Here is a 21532-nt window from a genome sequence, read left to right on the forward strand (position 1 = left end):
GTACAGGTCTAAAATATTGATACGTATATCTAATTTAAAAACCATAATAAAAGGGATGTGGAAAAACACTTCTAAATAACAACAATAATGCAGCCGTGATTCTCTTGTGTTTGTGCTTGGAAGTTAGGAGGATGATGTGTACCTGTATAATGATAATAATAATAATAAACCTGCTACTTCCACTTTATTGGACACCTTTCACCCTGTGCCCTGAAAAATAAAAACTATTTAAACGTCTGGTACTGTTAAATCTCAATCCCCATTAGAGCAGCAAGTTATACCACCATAATTTTATTTCAAATAATATACGACTCTGTAATACCTGCAGTATATATAGTTTTTATAAAACTAGTAAAGCAATTAATCTTTTTTTTATTTCTTAATCAGACCACAGTAGAAGTCTACAATGAAAAGAAGTTTTACGAATCTATAATATATAATTCATGCGTGTAAAATTATCCCCAGTGGATTATTTGTACATCTGAGGACTTTACAAACTTAAAATTCTTGATTCGATTTCCCACGGTGATGAGAATACATATACCTTATTGTGTAGCTTTGTTCTGAAACAAATAATGTAGACAGAACTTTAAGAAACAATAAAATGAAAAATAAAATGAGGCGATGGACACAGCAGAACAAAAACCCTAACTTTCTATAGCAGAATGTAGTTCTGAAGTCAGAAACCGCCTACAATGTTTCCATTCAAATGGTGCGTGTGTGTCATAATCAATACGTCAACTCGCAGCTGACTATATACAGCAGCATCATCCATACAATATTTTGTGCTGTTTGTAGTATTACACCTGCCATGTAGTCTATCATGTCTTGAAAAGATTTTATGTAATGGATGTTCCCTCCTTGCTCACTATAAGTAGACGGCTGTATGTACTAATATGTTTGGAATGTTTGTCACAGTGTTGTTTTCTTTTACAAGTATTTAGTAAATATCATTCCCCATTCGCGGTAAATATTAATATTTTTCTGCATTGGCTTGTTTTTGTTCTTTAAGGGGTAGTTTTCTTAACTTCTTATTACCTATCTATTATAACTTTTTTATTCATTCTATGTAAGACTTTTCAGGACATGCCATACGCAGTGTTAGTTTTCACTATCCTTATTTATTATTTCATTCTATTTGTTTAGTTAGTGTTTTTCTACTGTAGTATATTAAAATAAATAAATATGAAGTGAACAGAAGATTTTATATACCATTTCTAGTCGAACCCTGTGTGCGTATACCTTTTTATTACTCAGATAATTTTTATTACTCAGATAATTACTCAGATGATGGTTTTTGTATGGCATTTCTAAGTCGAACCCCGTGTATCTAGACTTGTGTTCAGTACTCAGATGTTGATTTATATATATCATTTCTAGTCGAACCCTATGCGCGTAGACCTACGTTCATTACTCAGATGTTGGGGGTTTATTGAGTAACACTTTGTTATATTGGGGTCTGGCCATTATTTGTCTCTACAGCTAACGCGTGGTTACTTCCATAAGTGATGAAAAGGACACGAAATGTTTGTTTTATAATGACAATATAGTGATATAATCTGATTTTTTTGCTCTAGTATTAAATAGTAAGTGTTAAGTGAATGATTTTGGAAATTGTAAACGTGAGGAAAATATTTCTTGGAGTAAATTAAAACAGCTGTAATTTTGGTAAATATTTAAATATTATTACACCCATAACAATCACTCTTAAAAACCTAACCTTAATACTTCAGTGCGATTGAAAGAGAAAATAGAGGTTTTGTTCTATGTTTACATAAATTTCATAGTGTCTTACTAAAATATATTAACTACAATCACGATTAACATTTGTTAACTTTCTTTTTAAGCTGAGTTGACCATATTTTGTAAACCAAAATTGGTAACACTTTTATCAAAATTTGTACCTGTAAATATAATTCCAGAAGCAAGCATAACGTTGCTATTATCAGTGGTATTTGTATTTTTCTGAGTGTGTATATTTTAGAATATTACTGTTCTAAAATAACAAATAAGCGTTCTATAAAGTAGTAAAGTCGTAACTATAACGATTGCATCAGTATCGTAATATGATGGCGCTATACCTGAAGATAATACAACATAACTGATTTTTTTTTTATTTATGTTCCTACTGCACACTTCGCAATAAATATAATAAATTATATGTATGGGTACATTGGGGAAGATTTTACGAATTAGGTACACTTTCAGAGGCATATTTTTTTGGGGTCTGCCCCTGGCATTCGGATACTCATAGCCATTCTGTATTAAGTCCAAAACTATGTAATTGGGCTACCTACGTTGTTCTTTCTGTGGAGATCAAATTCAGTTGCTAGAGGCATTATAAGCTCTGTATCTCAGAACTTCTGGTATGGTTATTAACACTTTTATTGACAAGGAGAAAACAACGTTTCGACCTTCCTAGGTCATCCTTAGGTTAAGAAAGAGAAGGTGTTTGAATGTGACCGTTGACGAACACATGTCTTAAGGACAAGAGTATAAACGGGTACCGGATTGTAGGAGGCATTGCAGGTGGTTGTTATGTTATTAATTAGTATAGGTATAAAGGCGTTCATTTATATTGGTTTAATTTTAGTTTTAGTTGCTGTATAAGTAGGGCTTTGATTTTGGGTTTGTTTATATTTGTTTCCCTACTTAATATCTGGGTGTTTTCTATGGGTATGTTGTGTTTATTTGAGTTGCAGTGTTCAAAAACGTGTGAATGTGTTTTGTTTTCTCACTGAATCTAGTTTTCATTTTTCTTCTTGTTTCTCTAATAGAAGTCGTGGCAGTTGTTGCATTGTATGTTATAAATTATGTTGGTGTTTTTGTCGGTGTAGGTTTTACATAGTATTAACTTCAGTTGTGTACCTGGTTTTTGAATAAATTTGGTGTTTACTGGAATGTTGTGTTTTGTTATAAGTTATAATAAACAAATATTAAGGAACACCTTTCTACCTATACTAATTAAAAACCTAACATCCACCTGCAGCGCCCCCTACATCCGGTACCCATTTATACTCACCTCCCTAAGACATGTGTCCATCAACGGTTACATTAAAATTCTCTCTTTCTTAACCTGAGGATGACCTAGGAAGGTCGAAACGTTGTTCTCTCCTTACCAGTAAAAGTGTTAGTACCCATACAAACCGTTCTAAGATACATTTCTATTTTAAGTGGGTTTCTCGTCATCAAGCATTATAAACTCTCTAGTTTGCTGCTGAGCCACTGGAGGGCCATGTGTAAAAATAACATTTTAGATCTATCTTTTTGTCTGCCACAAATCGTACATTTTTCTCACATCGTCAAGCCCAACTGATGAGTTCTAGAATTAAAGAATGTCTCCTGGACAGTTTCTTGCGGGAAATAAAAGATGGATCTGAAATTCTATTTTCAAACACCTCTTTTAAAATCTGAAGGAAGAAAACTTTTAAGTTTAATGTGATTCTTCCTCCCATTGTATAAATCATGTTGAATTACAACACTTCATAACTCTGCGTTCAAAACAGGATCTTCGGTATATGAAACTTATCTAAGAAAAACAAATCGAATAAATCGATACCTGTTATACGTGGACTTTATATGTAATACATATACAATCATGTGAAAAAGTTAGAACACCCTATGAAAGCCTGTGTATTTGTGTAACTTTTTGGATATATAGATATTTAATATCAATTTCAACAATACTGAGATATTATAGGAATATAACTAAACAAATAAAAACTGAAGAAAATACTTTTCAAGATCTTCTGTAAATGTAATTCTATAAAGATGCATATTGTAACTGAGGAAAAAGTTAGGACACCCCCACATTTATTCCCACTTAAAATGGCTCAACTCGCACACAGGTGTATCACACCAGGTGCACATGATTAGAAGATCATTACTCAGCATTTTGAATGAGGCTTGCTCTATTTAAACCTCAGACATTTAGTTTGGTGTGATCCTGACTGTTGAAGTGAGAGTAAGCACCATGGTGAGAGCAAAAGAGCTGTCTGAAGCCTTCAGAAAGAAAATTGTAGCAGCTTATGAGTCTGGTAAGGGATTTGAAAAGATTCCAAAGAATTTTGAAATCAGCCATTCCACTGTCCAGGAAATAGTCAACACATGGAGGGCTTTCAAAACAACTGCCAACATGCCCAGGTCTGGTCGTCCAAGCAAGTTCACCCCGAGAGCAGACCGCAAGATGCTAAAAGAGGTCTCTAAACACCCTAACATTTTATCACTGGACCTACAGCAGGCTCTGGCTACTGTTGATGTGAACATGCATGCCTCTACAATCAGAAAGAGACTGCACAAGTTTAACTTGCATGGGAGGTGTACAAGGAGGAAGCCATTGCTCTCTAAGAGAAACATCAAGGCCAGACTGAAGTTTGCCAGAAAGAATGTAAACAAAGGCTAAGACGTCTGGAATAATGTTCTTTGGACAGATGAGTCCAAAATTGAATTATTTGGACACCAGAACAGAGGACATGTTTGGTGTAAACCAAATACAGCATTCCAGGAAAAGAACCTCATACCAACTGTGAAGCATGGAGGTGGAAGTGTCATGGTTTGGGGCTGCTTTGGTGCAGCAGGACCTGGACAGCTCACAGAATCCACCATGAATTCTACTGTGTATTAGAAGATGCTTGAGGATCATGTGAGACCATCTGTACGAAAATTAAAGCTGAAGTGGAACTGGACCCTGCAATACGACAATGACCCAAAACATACCAGTAAATCCACCAAGGACTGGCTGAAAACTAAGAAATGGAGAGTCCTGGAATAGCCTAGTCAAAGCACAAATCTTAATCCCATTGAGATGCTGTGGGGTGACTTGAAACGGGCTGTACATGCAAGAAACCCCTCAAACATCTAACAGCTGAAAGAATTCTGCATTGAGGAGTGGGGAAAACTCTCTTCAGACCGATGTCAGAGACTGGTAGATAGATACAAGAAGCGTCTCATTGCAGTTATTTCAGCCAAAGGTGGTAACACAAGCTATTAGTGGGTAAGGTGTCCTAACTTTTTCCTGGGTTAGAATATGCATTTTTGTAGAATTACATTTACAGAAGATCTTGAGAAGTCATTTCTTCAGTTTTAATTGTTTAGTTATATTCCCATAATTTAGCGGTATTGTTGAAATTGAGATTAAATATCTGTGTATCCAAAAATTTTACACAAATACTCAGGCTTTCGTAGGGTGTTCTGACTTTTTCACATGACTGTATGTATTTTTGGTTTCAAGAAATTTTCTATTGCTTGCTTCTTAGTATGTTTTTATTAGTGGTTATAGGTTTTCCATAGTTATTCTAAAAATCGTTTATTCCACGTTCAGACGTAATTTATAGAGAAAGTGAGATAAAAATCAAACCTATTCTATTTTAATAAGTAGAAACAATGTCAACGTTTTCGCTCACTGAGTAAATAATATCATTAAGCTAAAGCAATATAGATGTTAGTTTAGAAAAGTGCTATTTGCATCTTTATAAATGGCGAAGGTCAAAGTACAGCTGAAATTTCGACTTCGTTTTGAATTGAAAGTACTTGCAAAAAGATATTGAGTATATGTCTTTCATTCTTAATGCAACCTTCCTAAACTACAGTTATACCGAGTTTATAGACATTCTTACAGTTTTGATTGGCTCAGAAAGTAAAATACTGCATTCAGTGGAAATAGAGACAGTGGGAAGTGGAAAGCCTAGGTTTCCTTTCTTCGTTACAGTGTGCGTTTAACACCACATTTTTTGGTCAATGAATCCATTATACTGTGTTTATAGCTACTGTAAGTTTGCAGTATCGGAGGGAGCTGGTGTGTGCAGCTGTTTAATGAAAGAGCTCGAGTGTGCTGGCGTCTCTTCACTGATAAATATAAAGACGTGAGAGCGTCTTAGCCATTAATTCATTACTATGTTCGTCCGATCCAAGCCGGTCTTATGAGCCTTGATATTGAACGAAAGGCCTAATCGGCACTCGTATAGTAGGCATAGTGTGTTTAACGCATTAGTGTTCACTATTCTTTCCTTTAAATCATAGGTTCTTGCAAACGATGTGTTCGCATCTTATGCATTTTGAGAATGAATCGGAGAATCAACATCACCTTATTTGTCACTATATGTGTATGTACTGTACTTTTTACGTTGAATTTATATTTGTTAATTGCTGGTTGCCCGTACCATATTGACCACTTTCATAAATAACGTTAATTTTGTGAAAGGTCTTCAAATTTGAAATCTGATAAAGATGGATTAGAAGTTGCTGGGCAGTATCGTCTTGACTTTATTTTCATAAGTGCATTTTGTAAGTGTATTCATATTTATTTTTGTAAATATTCACAAGAAAAAGTTAATACTAAAACCATTCAACATTTTTGTAATACTGTTCAAGTTCTCGTTGAATTTCCTCCCTTCCCTCTCCACTGTTATTTATTCAAGTATTCATGATAAAATGGTTATTTCAGGGTTTTTACTGCCTTGTAAAGAACAGACCAGATACACCGCGTGACACCGTTGGCTGCGTGAAAAACAACGTTATGCAGCATGTGCAACGATTGTAAAGTTATGTTGCTATGCGACCAATCCTGAAAGTCTCTTCCTACAATAATTACAATAAAGGTAGTCTGAAGCAAGACCTTTGTCTGTTGTATTTCATCATATATTGATCGTGATGTTTCACAAAAGCCTTGTTGAATTTAGCATTTTTAAATTAATTAAACCTACAGTATTTGTGTTCTTACATGGGATAGAATGTTTTATTAGATTATTTTTATGTTAGTCGCTGTGTGCTGAATTCACATGTGAGCAATCTATTTAAGATCACGTTAGGTGTCAGTTAGAATAAAGAGGTAAGATCTGCTTCAAATAATCTTGTTTCTTAACTGCTCTTAGGTCATCCATCTTCCTATGGTTTGTCAGATAAAAATTCGTGGTACGTACTTTGAGGCCATTGGCGCGTTATGAAAGTGGTGGTTAAATCCTACAATTTGGTCTGACAAGAGTCACCCAGGATTTGACTTTAGGTATTTTTTAAGTAGCTTCCTTTCATCTAGTCTGTCTCTTAAGAAATAGACAGCTCTACAGGTAACCCTCGTGTAATTTTGCGTTAAATTCCATAAACAAAGATTAACTTATTCAGGCGAAACTGTTATTTAGAGCAGGGGTTCCCAAACTTTCTAGACCTGCGGAACTTCACATCAGAAAGATGGTGGGTGGTGATGATTAGCTGCCTTCCCTCTAGTCTTATATTGCTAAATTAGGGACAGCTAGCGCAGATAACCCTCATGTAGCTTTATGCGAAATTCAAAAACAAAACAAAGAAAAAAAACATCAGAAAGAAAAAACATTCTGGAGCCTTCATAAAAAAACACAAAAATAGAAACAGTCAGTCACTAGCACCAGATAAACTTTACTTCAGGCTTTCCGAATATATATAAATATAAATTTATTTAAAATGTCAATATTTAAAGAAAAAGTTTTACTTCTACTTGTTCAAACATTTCTGCTTGCAAAATTTATATCAATAAAAGTACAGTGTACTTACTTATTAGTGGCTCGGATGGACTTGCTTTTGTTCACAAAGTTGCTCAATATTTAGAGTTATGGTTGTTACTTCTAAGCGCAAATCATCTTCAACATTTATCCTGTTTCTAAATTTGGTCTTTGTAGCTGCATACAGTGAAAATGTTTGCTAACAAAGATATATTGTTGGAAAACGCATCAAAATTTTCAAAGCTGTTACTTATTTCATGGTATTCCATGGCCATTTGAATCCAAAATTGTGTAATTTCTTCCTGCTGAAGTTTTGTTTTTAGGATGCAATCACTTTAAATTTCTATAAACTGTTCTTTCTATTTCAAAGGCAAATCGTTGGTATTCGCAGAGTCAACAAAGGGATTTTGAATCCACAGTAATTTTTCTAAATGAGGAAGGAAGTACTCCCCAATAATTGTACACAAATCACATATGTGCTACAAGACTGAAACTTTTGCATCTTCACTTAAGGAAATATCATTCATAAGTAAAATAACCACTGAGATTTTCGAAGCAGTTAAGTTCTTCAATAAATATGCATTCACCCCAAAGTTTTAGCTTACGTCGAAGCGCATCATTTTACTCTGAGCTTTGAAGTACGTTACCCTGGCACCCTGCATTGTAGCATTCACTTCATTTAAATGGGCAAATACGTCCGAAAGGTAAGCCACTTTCTGTATCTAGCATTTGTCCCTTAATTTGTACACAAGCTCAAAATGGCATTCAGATAAAAAGAAACCTGTCTTCTCATGCAGTTCGTAAAACCAAGCAAGCACTTTTCCTAGAGAATGCCGTCGAACTTCATTATAAAGCAGCAAATGTTTATGGAAAATTCTCATATCCTCACAGAGTAAACTGAAGATCCTCGCACTGAGTGGTCTTGATTTTATAAAATTAACTGTTTTTATTACCTGCCCAACACCTCTTTTAAGTCTTCTGGCATTCGTTTCATTGCAAGTGCAGGGCGATGAAAAACAGCAGTGGATACTCTCGATGTCTGGGTTTTTCTTTTTTGTGTGTGCCACTGCGTCTGAAAATTTCCCAATCACAGCTGCAGCCCCATCAGTGCAAATACTTGAGCAAAGCTGTCATTGGAGCTCACGTTCTTCCATAAATAAATCATTCAGTTTAAATATTTCTTCGCCTGTTGTTTGAGTAGGCAAAGATTTGCAAATTATCTTCAAAACTAGCTTTGTGAATATAGCTAACAAACACAAGCAACATCGCATACCCTGCGATATTTGTTGATTCATCCAGCTGAAGCGAAAAAGTTTGACTCGCTTTTACTCGCCTTATTAACTCCGTTAAGCAATTTGCTGACATATCCTTGATTCTTGGAGAAACCGAGTTGTCAGAAAGGAGCACAGAGTTAATCTTTTCAAGAAATTTCTTATCAGTCTAACACTACCAAATTTTCTGCTATTGTATGAGCTTCACCTGGTTTTGCAATACGGTACCTACCATGATATGAAGTAATAAGAGCACCTTTGGTGCCCTGATGGACGAACTACTCGCAGTGGGAGTGTTTGGTTTCTAGATACAGTTTTAACTATGCTGGATACGAACTACTGTTACTCAACACTGTTCTACATTCAACCCACAACCCACTAGGTCATATCATATTTATTACTGATATTCAGCCACTTATCCATCATAAAGATGACTACTAATTATTAATTTGTCTAAAACGTATTCTTATATCTGTGGCACTTTAAAAGTATTTTCATGGACACAAAATAGCTTCTTAATGAAAAATCGTTCAAGCACTTGAGTTTTATCATCATGCAATGACATGCTAACCTAAGATCAGTGTTACCATAACGATGTCAGAAATAATGATTTGATAAAGAAAAGCTAGGCCTCTGGAATAATATATTTTTCTGAAAGAAAAGGGTAACCTATTATTCTTGCAATTTTTTTGTGTTTTAAACAGATATTTTAAGCCAAATAATAAAATATTAAGCCAGATCTGACGTGCATCAAAATCTCAAACGAAATGAAACAAAATGAAGCATGACGTCATAGATCTCATTGGTACCAAATTTGTTTAATTAAATTACAACGAATCTAACCTAACCTAACACTTACCAATTGTGATTGTCATAAATATAATTATAGTTCATATAGATACACTTTTAAATTGAAACAACTGATACTGCATCTAATTGCATCACAATGTTTCAAATTTGGACAAGTTTCAGCTATGACGTCATGTTTCATTTCGTTCGAGATTTAGCCGCTAATCCATATCTGGCTTTTGAAAGACAGTTGGCATTGTTACCCAGGGTTGACTGACGTTTCATACGAAAATTACTAGGCAATCTTGCATCTCCAATAACGCATGCGATCTTGAGATGGTGCCATATCTACTAGCAACCAATGGTGCTGGTGTCGAGGTTAACTGAGATTGTATTAACACTTTCACCCGAGAACTTCCCCTAAGTTAAATAAAATCGTCTGGCGTTAGACAGAATAAAATATTAAAAGGCCCAATACGCGATAAACATGTTATAAGGATATGTTTTACTTTTTACTTTTTTGTACATCGTATTCCGATTCAATTTCATAGTTTCAGGGAAAAATATTAACATTCTAAAATTTCCTTGCGGAGCCCAAGGGCTCCGCGGAGCATAGTTTGAAAAACCATGACTTAGAGCACTGTCATTAAAGCGGATAGATAGATTCGTCGAATTAAAGTTGTATCTTTAATTAAGCAATTCGTAGGCCACTGATTCCCCCTGGATAAAACAGTGGGGAAGTATGTTTTTCTCTGCTGTTGTGAATGACATCTTTTCTGAGCAAACATTTCCGATGTTAAGTAAGATTATTCTAAACGTCAAAATAATTATATAGTTAAATACATATATAACAAAAATAACAATTAGTCATACACCCAAGTTGTTCCTATTTCCTTTCCATCCCACCGATAAAAAAAAAGGTGTAAAGAAAACGTTAGAAAGATGCAATTTCAAAGAACTGTCAATTTTCACGTTAAACAGTGATTTCGATTTTTCTTTTTTCATTATTTCTGACTGATTTCTCCATCAGTCAAAGGCCTGGCACAGCGTGGTGAGTAAAGCGATTGATTAGCAGTCTCTAGCCTGTGGGCTCGAATCCCGTTACCGATCATATTCGCCATCTCAACGTTATAATGTGACGGCCATTCCCACGCTTCATTGGCGAAAGAGTAGTCTAATGGTTGACAATGGGTGGTGTTGACTAGCTGCCTTCTTTTTAATCCATCACTAGAAAGTTACTGATAGCTAACATAGATAGCCCTCGGGTAGCTTTGCTTGAAATTAAACAAAACAACAAACCATCAGTCAATGTTCAGCAATGATTTCGAATTTCACTTCGTGGTGGACTGTTGGAGTTCTCTACCAGTGATTGTTCAGTTATGATTTCGAACTCAACTTCATGGTGGATTATTAGAGTTCTCTACCAGTCATTGTGCTTCATTTTCGTCTGTCAGGTCTTCTAAAAAAATGAGAAAAGAAATGTATATGACAAACACTAGAATACATATTAGAATTGCTAATATAAGTGAAATGAATTCATTGACCTTATTATTCTCGGTGAATTATATGGATAACGAGGACCATGAAACTGTCTATCAGTATTATTCTTGTAAGTTGCTAATGGTAGTCTCATAAACTATATTGTTTATAAATTGCGCAGGAAGATTTCTCAGAATTTTCCAACGTACAAGTGACACATAAACGCACATGTGGGGAGTAAGAAATTCAATATCGTTGTAGTTTTTCTTTCTTTCTTTCTGTGTGTACGGTCGGTGAACAGATTTTGATAGTAATTATGATACCGAGATGTATAACTATGGAAGAGATGTGTATACGTTTATGTAGTGAGTAACCAAAGAACATTACAATAGGTTTAAAACACAAATAACGTAAAGTAACCGTGCAGGGGACTTGTTTGAGGTCTACATGTATAAAAACAACATACAACTGTATTGGAAAATTTAATGAATTTTATGAGGTTTCCACAGAAGATTGTCATTAAGCTACTGTAGAAACTGACTTGTAGTTATTATAGTTAATCTTACAGGAAACAATTACAAAATTGATACCAAATTGAAATATTCAATATTTTTAATGCTGATATTGTGTCGCCGACTCTAACGTTAGTAACACTCTGGCTTTCTCGCGGTATTCTGTGTCTGTGTTCTCAATTTCTAGAGTAATTTGATTCCATTTTTACTGAATATGTATCCAGAGGCTTTCTTTAGTCCATTTGGCACTATTGCTAAGCATAGTCTAGCAAATACCAGATTTGTTTTTTAAGGTTAAGGTCTGAACTTTGTGACGACCATTCTAGTCGACGGACTTCTAATGACCTTTTTTTTCTTTACAAAATAAGCTCAGTATTTCTTGGTAGTGATTGGGGTAATTATTGTCTTAATACATAAAATTCTTCTCAATATTTTTTTTTTTTCCCAGAAGGGTAAAGCATGGTGGACATATTTTTTGTGGTATGTATGTTTTTCCTGCATTACTTATCGTAAACTATCAGGTCATCCCACAAGCAATGTCCGAAAAATTAATACAAAAAGTGCATCATCATTTCTGTCTTTGTAGAAGGCTTTAATGACTAAAATTTGTAGTAGGACGTGTATAAAAATGTTCAGACAAGTAACTTACCTTTTTTAGACAGGTTAGTGACTGGAGATGAAAAATAGATGTATTATAAGAATTGTAAGCGCCGAAGACAATGGCTCAGTGCTGGTAAACTGGCTAAAACACAGCACAAAATGGACCTCTACCCTAGGAAAATCTTGTTAAGCGTTTGGTGGGATATTGTTGGTGTGATCCGCTTTGAGTTGCTGCCACTCAGTGTAACGATTACATCAGACTTCTATTGTCAACAGTTAGAGCGCTTGAATGTTGCACTAAAAGAAAAGAGACCTGCTTTGATCAATCGTAAAGGTGTTGAATTACACCAGGATAATGCACGGCCCCATACAGTTAGGACCACATCTGTAAAGATTAAAGAGCGAGACTTGGAAAAACTCCCACATCCTCCTTATTTTCCATACTTTCCCCCATCTGATTATCATCTGTTCTGAAGTTTGCAGAACTATCTTGACTGAAAATAGCTTGGAATACATGAAGATGTCAAAACTACCATCTCTACATTGCCAAACCCCAACAGTAGTATGGAAGTGGCGTTCAGAAGCTTGTGAATCGTTGGTAGGAAGTAAATAATAATGGAACATACATTATTAATTAAATAGTATTAAAAGCGTTTAAAATCCCTTCTCTTTTTCTGAACTTAAAATTGGACATTACTTAAGGGATGACCTGATATCGCAGTCTTTCGCATGATTGACTGTTGGCACAATACATTCCATTGGCAACTTCTCATTGACTCTTTCTTGATTGGAACTAAAGAGCTCATATTTACACTTGTCTGTCCAAATAATTTTGTGCCAATGTTTCAAAGATCAGGGTAAATGTTCTTTGGTACAGCAAAAGGTCTTTTTTTTTTTTTCTACTACTCTTCCCGAAATGTCACATTTTTACAACATTCTTTAAACTGTATTTTTGTGGCACTTGTTAATTAATGTCATCAGCCACGTTTTTCATAATTTTTTTTTTCTGTAAAATGATTCTCAAGGTGCCTTATTTCTCTTTCATTGTGTTTTTTTTTAACTTGTCGTTTTCTCTTTCCCTGGTTGTGCTGCATGATGTATTTTATCTATACGGTGTTTACTTCACAATACTAGATGAACAACTGAAGTTTTACACAATTTTTTATAAACTCTAACCAGCATCAAGTAAAGTTGTTACTCTGTGAACAGATGTTAATTCTGTGTTTTAGTATTTTAGTGATAACGCACCACACTGTTACTTGTAGTGGACGATGGTTTGGACAAGGAGGGATCTTTACTGCGTTTATGTATACCTGCATGAAAATCCCAGAATATGGAAATTATTTTAGTAATGACTGTTAAATAAATCGTAGGTAATCTTGTGTGACAGTATTGCACAACTTTGTATTTAGATTAGATATCTTTAACTACTTTTTTAAAAGAATCTACTCCATGCAATTACTATACGCAGATAAAAATTATTTGACACCGAATACTCATTTCACTATGTTTGCCGTTGTTCGTAAAAGTGTATGGCTACAATGGGTCTCCCCTTGGTACAGCGTTAAGTCTTCGGATTTACAACGCTAACATTAGTGGTTCGATTTCCCTCGGTAGACTCGGCAGATAGCTCAGTGTAGCTTTGCTATAAGAAAAACACACGAACACACGTCTACAATGACGTCGTACTTTATGGATCCAGTTGTTTTTTTCGAGAATTAAAGGCCACGACTAGAGAAACATTATACTTATGGCATTGCGTTTTTTACACAAGAGAAGGTCATGTGTAAAGGAACATTGTATCCAAAATGAGTCCAATTGCTTTAACTACCCCATAATGGTATAAGATTTTGAAAAAAAATGTCTGGGTATTTACTAAACTGTTCTCTGTACAGTAATTTAGTTAAGCATTATGAGTAAAGAGTGTGTAAGAGATGAGATTTTACGTGCGACCGAAAGTGAGATAAGCTTTTACATGCTTGCCTTGATTGACAATGGGTTTTTCGTGCTTTACCGAGATTGGGATTGTTTTTTCACGTGCTCCATCGAGTGTGAAATTATGTTTTACGAATTATAATGTGGTATTTTTACTTGCTATGCTGAGAATGAGACTGGGTTTTACGTGCTACACCCGAAATTTGGATAGGGTTTTACATTTAATACCGAGAGTGAGGTTGGTTTCTACGTGTTTACTGAGAGAGTGGGATTGGGTTTTATGTGTTAATTGAACCTATTTATTGTACTCTTTTAGTATGTAAGAAAGAACGACGTCGCTGTTATTTCGAGTTTCTAGAATTCATAAGGTTGTTCGTGTTGTGAATGTATGCTGTGGTCAAAATGGTCTGTATATACTTTGATAATTCTTACTGTTTTCATATAGAGAAAAGATAATAAACAATATGTATATTTACTTCCATTTGCTTAAAAGAGAAAAGGCCAAAATGTTACACTAAAGTTAATGAGAACTACACGTGCAATGAACAGCTGACAGGAGTGCCTCTTGCAGGTAACCAAAAAAACGTCCTGGCTTTCTTCCAATTGTAGTAAGCTGTACGGGTTTACAGCTAAATATTGTGGTTGTCCTCAGGCAAGCCGTGCAGAGTTGTGTGTCTGACTCATTGAATCACCGTGTGGTATAGATATTGCCTCCCACACGTGGTTCTTCACGTTGCATGCACCGACTATTTTGGCGGGGTTTGTAGGCAGGCAGCCAGTTCCATGGTGTCTGCATTTGTAACACTCCACACTATCTATCTACCACGAGAGGAGTCGTCTTTGCCTTTTTTGAAGTCTTCATTCGTCAATCTATGAAGCAGTTTTATACGTATAGCAGTCTTTACATTTAATAATTTATAGTTAAATCACTCGTGGATTCGATGAACTTGGTTATTTTGAATTTATTGCAATGCTTACTTGATGGTTTTGTGTTTACTAGCGAAGGTGTACCGTTGATACACAGAGTACGTGTTGATATGCGGATGAAATACCCGCGATATTTGTTCATTATCGCTGAAGGAATGAGGTCCAACGTCGGGTTTCTATATCCGTACCTTTAGAATAACAGTGAGCGACGTACATTCTACGTGTTTAAGTGTTAACGGTAGTGTTAAGCAATCCGTTTTTAAAATAGAAGCGTCTCTTGTAGTCATGGAAACAGTAGGCGATTTGTGATATGGTGTGTGGGGATATGCTTTTATGTTGCAAGTTTGAATACTGCGCTTCCTTGCCGTCGAGTGATGTATTTGATTATCAAGCGACGTGTAAACAGGACTGTGTACTTAAGACATCCACATCCATAAAGCAAGTGTTCATGTATTTCTTGCATATTCACGCAAAGAATCTTCACCTTTAACGACATTTTGTCTCTGAGGCGTGTGACTGACCAGAATGGTCACTTGTAGTTTAGTTCCCTGGTGTATCTAAGCTGTTGCAAAATAAATTGAACATGTTTTCAACCCAAGAAGCTATGGATAAAGTTCTAGCAGAACTAAGAAGCAATGATCGGTTCATAAGGTTACGTATGTTTTGTATCTTTCACTGAACAGAAGTCAACTCCATATCTTTAATTTCACTAAGCTCGTTTGTCTGTTTACGTTTGATCATCTCAAGTTTATGTTTTTTGTGTGTTCTATAAACCAGTGTTCAGAGCTTGTCGTACCAGATTGTTCTAAGCGAATCAGGCACTGAATTCTTACAGCTCACGATATCTTAATCGTTCTGTTCAGTACTTCTGATAATATATTTTTCTGTCTTCCAGCTTTGGAAAAAGGACAGCAGGAGGTGGACGCCGGGTAAATGAGTGCCTTATTTTGGAATCGTCCGAAATGATTGCGGTAAGCCATGTACAGTATGTATATCAGTAGTAATAGTATATGCTACCTTGAATTAGAAGTTATTTGTCCTATAACAGTCTGTTTGTAGCCAGTCGTATTGATTAATATTAAACAGGATTTTGGTAAATAATCTAAAGCTTTAGCAGTAAAGTGAATCTCGGGTTTCTTCATGCTGTTCAGTAACTTTCTCTTCACTGTCATCTTCAGGAAATAAACTGGAGACAAATGTATGTTCTGAATCATCATAGAAAGACTTGTTTGTTCTCGCATTTTAGTTTACCAGTAGTGAGACATTGATATCTGTGAAAAATAATAAATGATTTTACTGTATCTTTCTTTATGTAGTCGTTATTTAGTGAATAAAAAATGCGCACTTAAATCGTATGTATTTTGAGGTGTTAAAAGGCAGATGTTAAAATGTTCATTGGAAAAGCTAGGGATGCAGCTACCCAGTGGATAACCGTGAGTCCGGCCATTTTGTAAAACTAAATCCAGTACCTTGGAAATTTTTACGATCGTGTTTTTTTTGTGTGTGATGTTATTTATAATATTTCAAAACATACAGGATAAGCAGATAAAAATGTGCATCAGACAAAAAAACTCGATAACCCGAACGTTTTCGGAGAGTGAGCTTTATTTCATGGAAATGAAATAATAAAAACAATACACTTTGGTTTACTTTCAATAACTTGACCGTTTGGTACTATATTTAGTGTATTAACAGTAACCTCCAATCAGAACAAGCTGCTTTATACTTTGAATAAAATTAAAATCGATGAGTGTAGCTAATTCGGTATTCTGTTATTACATTCGTTACTTACTACCTTAGGTAACTCACGCTTAAAACCATATGTTTTACAAAAATGTTTTTCATGGAAATACGATGTATAACTGCTGTTTATAGAAACATTTCACTAATATTCATAATTGTAGATTACTTCGTACCTGTTATACTGTAGAACATTACTTAAAACATCAAGACGAAATATAACACCTGCAGCTGGTAATATAATTGTGTAAATCATTCGTAATGGTGACGTCGGTTCAATTTTGAATGACGTAATTTCGAACTGTAAGTTAACGAGCTGCTGTAACGAGAAGGCTTGTTTCAATTCTGGGGTTCCGAACGTACATTTTGCGAAACGTGAACCACAACAATATTTCAGTCGTCAAATAACATGTAGTAAAGTAGCGTAGTAAATTGTTTCTTACAATATGAAGTTAGATATCGTGGTCAAACGCAGCTAAAAGTCGAAAGATTGTTTAAACATATGAACGCTTGTCTAAGCCTGCGTTTTTAGTGGAAATCAACCATGCAATGCGCGCTCGCTCACACACACAAAACACAATTGCCTGTCTAAGAAGTTGCCAAAAAATGATTCAATAGATTTCAGTGAAATTTGATAGAATAACTCACGTTAATCTTTGAGAAGTAAGTACAAAGATAAGCAATCAGACGCTTAATTATACTTTATTGGTCATTTCAGTGTTAACACTTTAATATTACGAATGAGGAAAGTGCTTGGGTAATTTATTTATCACTTGTGATGCCTTATTCAATTTGATTTCATGTACTTCTTGTGTATATTGGCCCCAATGAAACCGCAAAGGCAAAACGTTAGTTAAATTTTAAAAAATAACGTACATGTACATGGATCATAAAGGTTTACGAAACTTTTTACCAAAATGTGTAAATCCCTCCAGTGTGCACTACATTTTTTATGTAAAAAGGAATAACGTAGAAATAAAATATTGTTTTTATATCTGTACTATGTCATATCTTGTTTATGAATAAAAGATAATTTCATTTCTCAAGGTCTGTCTTTACCATTTGATATTTCCTTGACAAAGTATGAACAGGAAACAATAATTTAAATTATACAGAAATAGAAAGTTAAAAAGTCAATTTTCTGATTTCTTAGATATTGTTACTAAATGGTATAATGAGCGTTTGTTATAGAATTTGCAAATATACAGAGTAAATTTTATTTAAAAATAATAAAACTAAGTTGATGTCGAATTCTTTATTATTTATGACTGAAAAGCGTTTTCCGATTATGAAATTTGTAATTTTAAGCAGTTAAATTTTTTTAACTCATTGAACCTCATTGAATGGGCCCGTTAACAGTATATCATCACAATTAAGTAACAGGTAGTCAGAGGATGATAAAATATATTGAAAAAAAAAATTAAAAACTTTTTGGTAAACAGAAATAACGTTGATACCTTCTCAAATCTGTTTCCTTCAAAATTCGTTTGGGTATTATTTTGGCAACAAGAAATTAACAGTTTTTATACTTATTACCTTATAACTTTGTAGGATACAAAATGGCAGAAGAACTGGTTCGGTACTGTGTGTTTTAACGTAGCTTTTACGGCCTATTTTCCTGATGTTTTAACATTTAACGGAAACTCGTAATTGTAAAGATATTTTGGTAAACAGGTTCTGGAGGGATGAATTACTTAAGCTCTGAATGAATCATGAGCTTTTGTTCAATAGTACTTTGATCTAGAAATAGGCATTTATAGAAAGTCCATAAAATAGAACGTCTCTATAGCGTCTAAACCAATTGTGAAGTAGGTGGATGTTGCTATAGTGATTTGTTGCTTGGCAACCATCCATAGGGAAGTCATCATAACTTAAGCAACGAACGAGCTTTTTGGTAAAATTCTTCACTTAAGCAACGATTGAGCTCTTTTGTTTTTAATGACACAAACTGCGTTTTTACAAAGAGGTTCCTCGTTTATCAGGGGAAAATTGTTGAGCAGATAAATCTACATGTCCAAAGTTTTTGTTCGATACATTAATTATTTGAATTACAAAATAATGTTCTACTATATATGGATACAAATATTTTCTACAGTAACTACAAAAATTTGCTCCACAACCATATTAAATCCAAGAGTGGATAAATTGAGTCCAAACTCTACAGACAGCTGGTACATGAACTGCAGATTCAATAAAAGCCGTAACTAAGGATGATGCTCCTTTGAAAATGAGAGAATGGTCTTGCTAGTCTTCACATTATTAGGCCACTGCCCATTCCACGTTTCATTCTGTTCCGATGATTCGCTGACCAAACTTGAATGGGCTGCTGACGTTTAAGCAGGATCAGTGTTAATTTTCTTTGTTGAACTGTTCCAGATGTTGCTAATGACCTTAAGACATTATGTCCAGCCAGGTTGCAGTTGGTAAATCGTTATTTCTGTGTAGCTTTGTTTTTCTTTTTTCACCTTTAGCGTTTAACATAGCAGTGGAGCAGAATTTTACAATAAATACAGATTTTTTTCTGATTTTACTGCAGATACTGTACCAAGTATCATCCATTCTGATAATCTGTTGTAGATGGTATTATTGAATACACTGTATTTTAATTGTTAATTTACTAACAAAAACAGAATATTGTCATATTTTAAACGCTCATATCTGCAATTGTTATTGAAAGGTAAAACGACGTTCCCAAACTTTCACCTTCGTTAATTATTGAAACTGCAGTCGATAAAATATCTACAAATTAATTTTATTATTTTCTATCACTTTCAACATTCAGTAGCAGAGAACTATCGTTTAATATATGGTGATTTAAATTTTAGGTTATGTGTGTTTTTTTCGCAGCAAAACATCTTTTTAACTCCTTGCTCCACGTGTTATCATGGTAAGATTTGAAATCAGACATTTTAAGATAGAGTCGCGTAAGCCTTGTATCGGAGATCATGACTTCGAAGCTATCGAACTGTGTTCAATTTCATACAATATCACAAAATATGGTATCTGCACTCTTAAGCTGTGGATGCGTTATAAAAGCGACATGAATGGTGGGTTATCTAGAATGCTACTGATCAGCTATCGTCTCTCTGGTGAGTAGTTTAAAATTAAGGATGGTAGCATATAGTTTTTTGCCATTGATACAAATTTTTAGATCATTACACACCAAATCAAACTGACAAAGCTGATAGCAAAATCAAAGAAAGGAAACCTTTCTAATCGTAATGAATTATGGCCTTCATTTTTGATTCTGTTAAATCATTATAATCTATTGTTTTTCTTATATTTGGTAATTCAAGGATTCCATCAATTTAGTTTCGCTAGTGACTTAAAATATAGTAATATCTTTAATCATTCGTGTGGAATAAACTTTTAAAAGAACTATTAAAAAATATAATAAATTTTGTTTGTTTATTTTTAAGGTAAAACTACACAATAGATTATCTGAGCTCTATCTGTTGTGGGGAATCAAACCTCGGATTTTAACGATTTAAACACATAAATTTGCCGCTGGCTCATCGAGAGACAAGAGAATAATGAAAATCATTATTTGTGTTATTAAGTGTAGTTTTTCGACTTAATCATTATCAGAATAATATCAAATAACACACTATTGTAAATTTTAGGGATATCTGTTTTTTTTTGCGTTGTTTATTGGTGTGTTTTAAATTTTTTGTCGGCCATAAAACTATCCAGTATTATAAAATCTGTTGATACATTTAAACTTTATTGTTTTTTTATGCAGGTGGTGTTTCTTTTACAACTTAGTGATTATGAGAGACGTGCTGTTTTTCTATTGTTTCTTTTTTTTCAAATATTTTTCAACAGGCCGCTTTTCCTTAATTTCTCGACTGGTTAACTCGAAAGTTGGTAGGGTTATACCTTGGTCCAATACACCCAGAGAGTTTTTTCCATTTTTATAAATTTGGCCTGTGTAGGAATTTTATGGGTTCAAAGATTCAAACAAGTGAAAATTGTTAGAAATATACATTTTCATGCACCCAGCATATTGACATATGAAAGAAAAAGTTGAATTTTTTCCTATTCTGAATCTTTTTAGAGTAGTCGGAAATCACAAAAGAATATAATTTTGGGGGTTTGAGTCAATTACTTGACCTTATTTTGACCAGTTTACATGGGATTTGGTATAAGATACTTTTCTGTAGGTCCCACACATATACCAATAAAAATATTGAACTTACCCATTTTTAGTAATTATAGAGGATTAATACGCCACAAAAAGTATAATTTTGGGGTTTGTCTGTTTTTTACAATTATTCTGTCGTATTTCGGCTAGTTTACATATAATTTGGTACAAAGCTACTTTTTTATAGGTCCCATAAATATGCATACAAAAATGTGGGGTATGCCGATATTTGATCATCTTAGGAGTATCAGAAAGTTAAGTAAACACATAATTTTAGGGGTTTTGGTTTATTAGTTGTTTGATTAATTTACGTGAAATGTGGTAGAAAGATACCTTTTTATAGGCAACAAACATTAACAAATAAAAATATTGAATTTGCCTATTTTTAGTTATTATAAGGGGTCAAAATGCTACAAAAAGTATAATTTTTGGATTTTTGTTTGACAATTACTCCACTGTATTTCGGCCACTTTACATGGAATTTATTACAAAGATACTTTTCTACAGGTCTCAAACAGAGAATCAATTTTGAAATTCTTGTCTTTTACTCTAGTTTTCAGCGAGGAAAGTACAGTTATGTTTTTGTGAACTATTCATGTACATGTAAACTATCTTATACGGGATTTGGTACAAAGATACCTTCTTGCAAGTCACAAGTGGTGATAC

The 21532-nt window shown here is 34.3% G+C and overlaps 1 protein-coding gene across 15 annotated transcripts in view; it reads left to right on the forward strand.

Moving 5' to 3' along the window:
- LOC143229404 (rap guanine nucleotide exchange factor 2-like) overlaps nt 1–21532 on the forward strand; it is a 171031-nt gene that overhangs the window by 97067 nt on the left and 52432 nt on the right. For 11 of the 15 annotated variants that reach the window (XM_076461689.1, XM_076461688.1, XM_076461696.1 and 8 more), the window contains one exon: nt 15878–15953. In XM_076461689.1, coding sequence (XP_076317804.1) covers nt 15878–15953 — 76 coding nt within the window. Of the gene's footprint in view, nt 1–14719; nt 15634–15877; nt 15954–21532 lie in introns of those variants that run through there. The other 4 variants (XM_076461698.1, XM_076461702.1, XM_076461701.1 and 1 more) reach the window with 1 other exon arrangement.

The sequence above is a fragment of the Tachypleus tridentatus genome, chromosome 10 (genome assembly GCF_004210375.1).
Source record: "Tachypleus tridentatus isolate NWPU-2018 chromosome 10, ASM421037v1, whole genome shotgun sequence".
NCBI classification, from domain to species: Eukaryota; Metazoa; Arthropoda; class Merostomata; order Xiphosura; family Limulidae; genus Tachypleus; species Tachypleus tridentatus.